Raw genomic sequence first — 10,690 nt, forward strand, 5'->3', positions numbered from 1 at the left:
AGATGAGCCAAGTCTGTTGCTTTACCCAGATCTTCCCACTTGCCCTGTAGCGTTGGGAAGTTCGGTTCATATTTGTGGGGCTGATATCACATTTGTATTGTCAGGTGACATCAAGCCCACAGATTACTAATGGAGAGGCATCTATAAGACATCTATCCATTTCTAATCCTATAGTTATATGGTAAAGACACAGCAAGTATAAAGTCTTTTATTTGAAATAAAAACAAAATACTTTTCCTTTTTTATTTAAAATAACAAACAGTTATACTCACCTAATGCCTAATTCCACTGAATCCCTTGTCTCTTGTAAGAAAATAAAAATAAAAAAACAACCATACACCCTCACCTGTCCGTCATCCTGTCCCAGGCCGTAATCCATGTCTGGGGATAAATCGTTTTTAACCTGAACGGTGCCAAGATGCGACCATCTGTAAGGGAGTGAGATATGATGTCTGTCTTGCTTCCCTTCCTCAAATTGTCCCTCCTATGTTATTGTGTATATATTGCTAAATTATAATATTTGTGATTAACGTCTGCGGTACTGCTACACAGAAATATGTATTATCGCTCGTCTTTAATGGTATTGCCACATGTATGTGTTACCATTGTGTAGAAAGTTGTAACATATTGTCTTGTGTTCTGTATTATATTATATGCATAATATAATGTGACTGTTGTTCATGTACAGTTAGGGTAAGTCAGTGCATCCTTTTGGGGACATTAGAGGAGGGCACTTTAGTTGATAGTTTACCTAGTCATGGGTAAGTGTAGTTCTGTTGCGTGCCACTAGATGGGGGCATACTAGTGGGCTCTATAAGTATAACTGATAGGATGTTCATATAGGGTTAAGTGCAGGAGCGGCTGCCGGGTAGTAAGCGGGGACCTCGTAGGAAGTTAGGTCAGACGGGGCCAAGGTGCCCTAGAGTCCACATGGGCTATAGGCCCGGACAGCTTGGACCAGGCAACGTTCAAGCACTGCAGCCCACGTTACCCACGGCCACTGTGTGTCACAGCAGTGGGCCAGTACAGAAACGGAAAGATGTGGCGACTTGTCGCCTGGGCCGATGCCTTTAGGGCAGAAGTCGGCTGGACAGCTGAAGTGAAGGAAGCTGGGACTTCAATGAGTTCGGTACAAATGGGCCGGATGCTTTACCAGAGGCAACCAAACCTGGTGACTGATTTTGAATCAGGGGCGAAACAGAGAGAAGGAATTGTCATCATGGCGAAGTCAGGCCAGGAAGGAACTGGGGAGCGGTCTAGGACAATTCGGTCTGGATGTGTACTGCACAGAAGTAACAGCCAGAAAGGGAAAGATGAGGAAACAAGTAAATGTCACAATGTAACAACTGTGAGTGTAACATGTGAAATACTCAGTAAAGAAAGTGTTAAAGTTGACTCGGACTGTGTCTCCATTGCTGGGGGTCACCTGGACGAGGGACTGTTATCGCCTGGGAAGTGCTCAGAGGAAGAAGAAGTTGTAGATGCAGGTATGCAGAAGAGAAGAGTACATTTTTCTGTAGAGGAAGGACTGGACATGGATATAGCAATTGTTCAGGTCACGACTACAGTCCTGTCCCTCCCTTACACATCCACACTGAGATCTACTGATGAATGACCTGCTGAGAGCGCAGCATCAGCAGAGGCGTATCTAGGCTTCCTGGCACCCGGGGCAAGAATTTGGTTTGGCGCCGCCCCCCCCAAGTACATATGCGACTTGCACTCTTAGCCATGTACCGGCGAGCTGCTCTTCCTAATGCTGTCAATGTTCAGTAAAAAACTGAAAGCAGGATGAGAAGCTCGTTGTCACAGGACCATAACTATGAAAATCGCATATGAGTGAAGTGTCCATGTGATGACTACTGCAACCTGCAGAGCTGAATCCTGACATTGCAGCTTCTGAATTCTCACAATGAATGCACTGCACACTTTTAGGATTCTCCCTGGCCGATGTACAGTCATGTCAGCACAAGTATGTGATTTATATACTTCTGGCTACATTCCGACTAGACGTGCCCGGCCTCGCTCCGTTCATTTTCATTGAGTGAGGCCACACATGTCTAGTCAGCATGTGACCATATGTATGTAAATTACCGGCACGAGAGAATCCTGACAGTGTGCAGTGAGCACTGTGAGAATTCAGAAGTCTGCAGTCACATAGAATGACTGCAGACTCCGTACAAACCTGGACAACCCCTTTAATGCTCCTAACAAATAAAAACATGAGAATTAGTCAGTGTCACAAATAACATTTACATCCAGGTACCTTACAGATGACATCGTCTCTTCAGTCGTTCTCCTTTTCTTCTTCTTGTCCAGACCCCATGATGAGTTTTCTCATCACCAGCCGTCTCTGTAGACGTCCATCTTCTCCGGTCTTCTGCAGCAAATCTCCACACGATGCCCTTAAAGATAGAAGTCTCATTATAATGCTCCTAAATACAAATATCTGCAATATACTGTCACCTCACACTATTCCCCTCCCTCCTCATACTGTCTCCTCATATATTTACCCCCTCACTCTCTATACTGTCTGCTCACACATATCCCCGACTCCCCATACTGTGTCCACATACATTCACCCGTTCGCACCCCTTACTGTCTGCACCCATCCCCCATACTGTTTCCTCATACTCTTCATTTTGTGTCCTCAAATCTCCCCACACATTAAATACCATCCCCACTCCAAATCCCCCCCACACATTAAGTACCCCCCATCCCCACTCCCAAATCCCCCCACACATTATGTACCCCACTCCAAATCTCCCCACACATTATGTACCCCCACTCCAAATCCCCCCACACATTAACCCCACCACACATTAACCTCCATCTCCACTCATTAATCCCCCCACTCAGTAACCCCCATCTCCACTAGTTAACTCCCACACTCATTAACCCCATCTCCACTCATTAACCCCCCAATCATTAACCCCCATCTCCACTCATTAACCCCCCACATTAACCCCCATCACCACATCAATCCCATCTCCACACATTAACCCCCATCTCCACACATTAACCCCCATCTCCACACATTAACCCCCATCCCCACATTAACCCCATCTCCACTCATTAACCCCATCTCCACTCATTAACCCCCATACATTAACCCCCATCCCCACATTAACCCCCATCTCCACATTAACCCCCATCTCCACTCATTAACCCCCATACATTAACCCCCAACCCCACATTAACCCCATCTCCACTCATTAACCCCCATCCATTAACCCCCATCCCCACATTAACCCCCATCTCCATCCATTAACCCCCATCTCCACTCATTAACCCCCTGGCCCCATCCCCACATTAACCCCCATCTCCTATCTTCGGTGGTTCTTCAGCTCCACAGAGGAGCACACTTACCACCAGCGTTCGCTCTGGGCGCCGGGGAGTGACGTCAGCAGCGTGATCACATGACCTGATCACTCTGCTGACGTCGCTCTGACCCGGCGGTCAGAGCTTCAATTGTACTGGCGTCTGTATAGACGCCAGTACAATTGCTGCCTGGGAGTTGGCGCGGCCTCCTTCTCTGCGTCTGCTCTCAGCTTGACAGCTGACACAGAGAACCGCCGACTCTCAGGATGGGGGGCGGCAGAACGCAGCCGCCGGGCGGGAGACACTGCCGACCGCTGCAAGGCGGCCGGGCGGCCCGACTGCGCCCCCCTGCTGCCTGCGCCCGGGGCAACTGCCCCGGCTGCCCCCCCCTGGATACGCCACTGAGCATCAGTGAGCAGTGGTGATGTCATTGTGGTTACCTCCAGTCACTGAGGCTGCGTTCCCAGCCAGGCTGAACTGCGGTGATCTTATCACCGTGAAAAAAAAATCACTAAGTTCACCGCATTTCAGCTCAGTGAGTTCTCTGTGGATCACAGTGAGAATGATCACTGATCAGTTCTATACAACTCTCAACATTCTTCCCTGCTAGCGCTGACTGCAGAGTGAGCAAGAGAGAATGATGAGAGCTGTCTTCAGCACCTGGCACCAGGGAACAGCACTAACTGTACGGATGCTTCCCAGGCGATGGTACGTGTCACACTGATGACACATGGATGTCATCCTTGTGTAAACAGTGTGCACGTGTGAGGGACTTGAATGGGTCTATGTGTGTAAGGGTATCCAGTACGTTTGAAAACTGTCACCACACGTACAGGACACACTGATGTGTGAAAGAGGCTGTATGGCAGTGCGGGGGGGGGGGCTGCATACTGTACATGCGCAGAAGAAATCTCCACTTCCCTCACCTGCAGTTTGTTTATAAAAAAAAACAACAACAACAAGTAAGGATTGACATCTGAAGCCAAACTGCAATTTCTTTCCTTGAAGTGATATTTAAAAGGATTCCGGTGTGGCTGGCAGATTCCCTTTTAAGAGCATCAGACTACATTTTATCGATTGCCAGCTTATTAAGGGGACAGTACCATAACTTCAGGGTGAACTGCTCTACAATTGACTTTGCTAAAAAAAAAAAAAAAAAAAAGCATGTGATCTCAGGACTACATTTAAGGCCTCTTTCACACATCAGTATTTTTGATCAGTATTTCATCAGTATTTGTATGCCAAAACCAGGAATGTCTCCAAAATAAGGAACAGGAGTCAGTCTTTCAATTATATTTTTTTCTCGGTAAGTTCCATTCCTGGCTTTGGCATACAAACACTGATGCAAAATACTGACCAAATACTGACGTGTGAATGAGCCTTAAGGGTTGGTGATATCCCATTACATCCCGAGACCTTAAAATGATTCTGCAGCTTTCTTCAACTCAGCCCTTTTATTGCTCACTAACGTATTCAATAGCAGTGACACCTGACCACAGGAGCAGAACACAGTTTGCCAGAAGGCCCCGGTCACACGTTGAGTATTTGGTCAGTATTTTACCTCAGCATCTGTAAGCCAAAACCAGGAATGGGTGCTAAATCCAGAAGTGGTGACGTGTTTCTATTATACTTTTCCTCTGATTGTTCCCCTCCTGATTTTGGCAAATACTGATGTAAAATACTGATCGAATACTGATAGTGTGAACAGGGCCATAATAGGCAGTTTCCCTGCTTGCTTACAGTTTCCTATACTGTAGAAATTGAGGCTTTTTCTTTAAAACTGACTTGGGATTTCTACTTCTTTTCATCCCATCGCACACTTAACATCCCGCCCGCATGAATCCATTTACGTCTGGTAATTGCTAGAGGTCACAGTTGCCGGTAAGCGCCGGCTCCTTTACCTACCAGTTTATTACATTCATTCTGGATCTCCTGACCCTTCTTTATATAATATGCTCAGATGTCTTTTTTTCTAGGTTACATATTATCAGTTCATCTAAATTAAAAAATAAATGAGGATTTTTTCGATCTGACATTGAACACTTGGATAATAATGACTTCTGTTTCCGACCAGCAAACACAATTAATCTGCGGTCTAAGATCTAACAGAAATGCATTAAAGTGATCTGCTGCTTTCAGCCTTAGTGTATGGGGCCGAGCAGCTCACAATCACAAAGACGCCTCTGGCACATTAACTATTAAGACTATCAAGGCTATTAACGCATTAACAATATCTAGAAATTATGGCTTAGGTGCAGTGTCTATGTATATGAACATTGAATGGTTTGGCCGTGAGATCTTCTTCATCGCGCCCTACAGGAGGTCATTTCTTATGACTACGGATGTTGAGTCTAGTGATTTTACTATATATGACACTAAGACCTAAACCCAGACGCTTTTATGCAGCCAACGTGTTTCCATATTCTTTAATAGGATAATTAATACAACAAATGTCATCAACATTTAAGATACTCGCGGGAAGGAAAGGATCAATATAGGATGGATCACTATGAGAATGTTTCTGTACTGCAGGGTGATGCCGATGTCAGCGACATTCACACCTTTAAAGCCTTAAACATTGTAGAGTTGGAATATAATAACTTTCCGTTTCATCTTTGGCGCCACTAAATTATTATTTGCACTGTGTTAATTATTATTATCCTCCATTATTTACGTACCAATAGATTACCGATTATGCAGCAATAAACCCACCTAGAAGTCAGCCAAATAATAAAAAAAAATCCTATAGGGGCCAATTCATCAGATTGTGCCAGAAATTTAGCATAAAATGTTTGCAATTTTTGGTGCAACTATGAGCAAAAAAATTGGTGTTATTTTACCAGCTCCATTATTTGAGGTTGTCAAAAGGGGGGCTTGATTGAGCATGGTCCGGCAAGTTCATAATTTACGCGCAAAAGTGGCGTAAATTAAGACAGAAAGGTGCTGCGGCCCATGACAAGAGCAGATTTCTGATGTAGGCACATGGCAGCTCTCAAATTCATTATGGGGGTTGTCCAGGTTAGGCACGGAAGTCTGCAGTCACTCTATGTGGCTGCAGACTTGTGAACCCCCACAGCGCGCATTGCACACTGTCAGGATTCTCCAGTTCCGGCGCCGGTAGCACACTGTCATGTGACTGCAAGTATGCGATATTAATACTTCCTGCCACATGCAGACTAGACTTGCGTGAATTTTCCTGTATTTAACGTAACATAACACAGTAACATAGTTAGTAAGGCCGAAAACAGACATTTGTCCATCCAGTTCAGCCTATATTCCGTCAGAATAAATCCCCAGATCTCCGTCCTTCTAAATCACTGTAAGATACAATATTGTTACGCTGCAGGAAGACATCCAGGCCTCTCTTGAACCCCTCGACTGTATTGAGCGAGGCAGGGCATGTCTAGTAGGAATGTGGCCATATTGTATACTTGAGTTCCCATGACAGCCCGCAAACAATGCCGGCGCTGGAGAATCCTGACAGTGCGCACTGTGTGTGACTGCAGACTTTTATGCCAAACCTAACCAAGCCATTTTTTTATGAATTTGATGCACCTTACTCTAGTGCACCGTAGGTCAAGACTGGCATGCAAAAAATAATTCAGTCCCATATTTCTTGGGTTTACAATCGAAGTGTATGGGGTAAGTATGAGACAGTTCTGCTCACCAATGTGGAACCAAATACCTTTGTTAGAAAGGGAACCTTTGTTCTAAAATAGAAACATCTGACATATTAGGTAATTCTGCAATGTCCTACTGATGTCATAGCTGCATCCGTACAGCACAAACTAACAATTACAGAAATGTTTCTTCCCTCAACTCCTGTAGCCTTGATATTTTGAGGGATAGCTTTATGCAATCAATACCTGGCACTAAAATCTTCCAGAAGTTTAGGAGGCTGCCAGCTTTACTTTCTTGAGCCTGCTATTATCTCTAATGAATGGTTATGGACACCTCCAGTGTTTACAGGGGGTTTCCATAACTATTATATTAAGGCCCTACTGGAAGATGGGTCACCATTATCAGCTCTGATTCCTGTTGGGTAATTAGAGTGTTTAATAAGTGTGGATTTCTTATGTGAGATAATACCCAGTAGCGGCACGGCTCAGTTATGCTATGAAGCCAACATATTCTGCAGCGCTGCACACAGTATCATATGAAATTGCTTAGATCAGTACTTTTCTCTATGAGAAACACGATCAAATGACTCTATGGATAATATTCTTTTAAGGTAGATGAGGAAACTGAAGCAGAAAACCAATATATAAGACAGGGAGAACTTACAAACCCCATGCAGATATATCTCTTGCTTACTAATAAGACCCCGAAGATTGCATTAAAAATGTAAAAAAAAAATATTGGGTGCTCAATGCTTTGTCCTTTAAAAGATTTAATACCGTATATGACTGTGCAATTTACATAACGGATACAATTCCATTATTTAATGTCACAGAAAAATAATAAAATGAACGTAAATATTTTAAAAGTAAGGATCCGTTTAACGTCATATCGGATAGGTGAAGTTTACATTTCTTATATTTGCCTCTTCTACACTAGTCAATATTTCAGAATCAAAAAGAGGGGTTGTTATACTGTGACCAATCTTCTTTACAAAAGGGGGAGACAGAAGCGCACAATAGGGTCTTATCCAATGATATAAACGTTTCAACAGATATGGATCCACTCACCTGGTTCAGTTGTGTGGAACACAACAACCATAAGCACAAATGGGTAGGATCCGATGAACTGCAGCAATCAGCCGGTCACTAGAATTGCATATATAGGAAGGAGAGAAGTCCGGCTTTCAGGATCGCGCTGTTCCAGTCCAAAGTTCACAAGGAGTTAATCCAAGGACCAAGCAGTGATTATAACTTTCTTTTTATTCCAAAAACTCTACGCGTTTCGTGTACACACTGTACACTTCCTCAGGAGCAAAGTAACTTTGCTCCTGAGGAAGTGTACAGTGTGTACACGAAACGCGTAGAGTTTTTGGAATAAAAAGAAAGTTATAATCACTGCTTGGTCCTTGGATTAACTCCTTGTGAACTTTGGACTGCAACAGCGCGATCCTGAAAGCCGGACTTCTCTCCTTCCTATATATGCAATCTTCTTTACAGACATTTCAGTCTCTTTTTTTAATTAATAATGAGTTTATCTACAACAGAACTGTATTTACAGTAAGTGAGGCATGCAGCACTCACTATTACCCACTAGGTGGCGATGATATAACATGAGCTGCTCTGTGTGGAGCTGAGCTGTTTAGTTATTGCTACTTGGCAAATAATAAAGTAGGGAATAATAAAAGCTTAATGAAGAGTAAGTCGTCTGCATAGAGCTGTTAGCACTGGCAATATATGCGGTCACACACATATGTGTATATATAGAAAATGTATGTACCATATGACTTCAGTAACCCAATACATCATAGAGACAAGTGTTTCATGCGCTCCATGTGACAGACATAGGGACCTGTGGCCGAATATTGATCATACAGGACTAGAAATGGCAACTGGTTTCTCCTCTTGAGTTATGTAATAAACACTCAACAGAAATGCCAGACATTGGTATCATCTTGCATTTTTTATGATCCATGACTGCTGTAAACAAGAGGAAGCCCCCAGTGTAATTTATGAGGAGGCAGCTCCATTATTTACAGCGCTAGTCACAGCCCTACTGGGCGCTATTAACCTCTATAGGGTGAAAGCATTTGACAGTGATTGAAGGTAAAGCATTATAGCCAAGTTGTATTATTATTTTGTGTCAGTAAGACGTTTGGTTTATACAGTAAGATATATTATAGTAGGGAACCATTGCTTTAGGTCCTGCAGACTGAAGATGAGATCCCCAGTCCATGGTGCTGAAATGCTCCTCACTAGGCGCTGCTGACCATGGTGTGTTCCTCAGTAGGTGCTCCTGACCATGGTGTGCTCCTCACTAGGTGTTCCTGACCATGGTGTGCTCCTCACTAGGTGCTCCTGACCATGGTGTGCTCCTCACTAGGTGTTCCTGACCATGGTGTGCTCCTCACTAGGTGCTCCTGACCATGGTGTGCTCCTCACTAGGTGCTGCTGACCATGGTGTGCTCCTCACTAGGTGCTCCTGACCATGGTGTGCTCCTCACTAGGTGCTGCTGACCATGGTGTGCTCCTCACTAGGTTCTCCTGACCATGGTGTGCTCCTCACTAGGTGCTCCTGACCATGGTGTGCTCCTCACTAGGTGCTCCTGACCATGGTGTGCTCCTCACTAGGTGCTGCTGACCATGGTGTGCTCCTCACTAGGTGCTGCTGACCATGGTGTGCTCCTCACTAGGTGCTGCTGACCATGGTGTGCTCCTCACTAGGTGCTGCTGACCATGGTGTGCTCCTCACTAGGTGCTGCTGACCATGGTGTACTCCTCACTAGGTGCTTCAGATCAAGGTGTGCTCCTCACTAGGTGCTCCTGACCATGGTGTGCTCCTCACTAGCTGCTGCTTTCTCTGATATTCTCCTATCCATAATGTGCTCCTATGTGCTACTGTCCACTAACTAGGTGCAGCTGACCATGGTGTGCTCCTCACTAGGTGCTGCTGACCATGGTGTGCTCCTCACTAGGTGCTGCTGACCATGGTGTGCTCCTCACTAGGTGCTGCTGACCATGGTGTGCTCCTCACTAGGTGTTGATGACCATGGTGTGCTCCTCACTAGGTGCTGCTGACCATGGTGTGCTCCTCACTAGGTGCTGCTGACCATGGTGTGCTCCTCACTAGGTGTTGATGACCATGGTGTGCTCCTCACTAGGTGTTGATGGCCATGGTGTGCTCCTCACTAGGTGCTGCTGACCATGGTGCTGAAGTGCCGTTGCTTTATGTGTGCCTCTGTCCATCACATTTCCATCTACTCAACCATCACCATCACTTACCTTCTAAGGTGCCTACCAGGAGGCTCAGTAAGACCCAGACGGGCGGCATCTCCTTCCTACAGTGCGCCGCCCCTTCCCTGGCTCTCTCAGGTGCAGATGCCGGTGCTCTGGCTCCTCACACTTCTCAGCTGCTCTCCTCCTCCTCAGTGTCCGCTCTCTACCAGGCAGGATCCAGCGCTCGCAGTAGCAGCTGCTGCTGAGCTGGGCTCTATATAAGGTGCAGGGTGGGAGGCTGGGCTATCCGCCTGCATTTTAAGCAGCCAAGCAAGCTATCCCCTATTTCCTTCCAGGAATCTGCGTCACCAAGATCCCCAAAGAGTCTCAGATGCTGAAATGTTCATCTGATGAATTATTGATACATTTCATGTTTTGTGCTGGAAATTTAGAAAGATGTGAGGGTGAAAGTAAAAACCAATGTAGGACCAGAAGTCTGCAATGTGGCAGGAGGAGTTGATAACATTTTGTACATAAAT

At 45.2% G+C, this 10,690-nt stretch overlaps 1 protein-coding gene across 1 annotated transcript in view; it reads right to left on the minus strand.

Moving 5' to 3' along the window:
* The window catches only part of CHGB (chromogranin B), a 58,441-nt gene extending 47,978 nt beyond the window's left edge, over positions 1 to 10,463 (minus strand). Inside the window, exon 1 of the mRNA XM_073553879.1 lies at positions 10,218 to 10,463. Coding sequence (XP_073409980.1) covers positions 10,218 to 10,266 — 49 coding nt within the window. The 5' untranslated portion in view covers positions 10,267 to 10,463. The remainder of the gene's footprint in view (positions 1 to 10,217) is intronic.
* Positions 10,464 to 10,690: the final 227 nt, after the last annotated feature.

This window comes from Dendrobates tinctorius, unplaced genomic scaffold (genome assembly GCF_039654945.1).
Source record: "Dendrobates tinctorius isolate UK_male_01 unplaced genomic scaffold, ASM3965494v1 ptg000203l, whole genome shotgun sequence".
NCBI classification, from domain to species: Eukaryota; Metazoa; Chordata; class Amphibia; order Anura; family Dendrobatidae; genus Dendrobates; species Dendrobates tinctorius.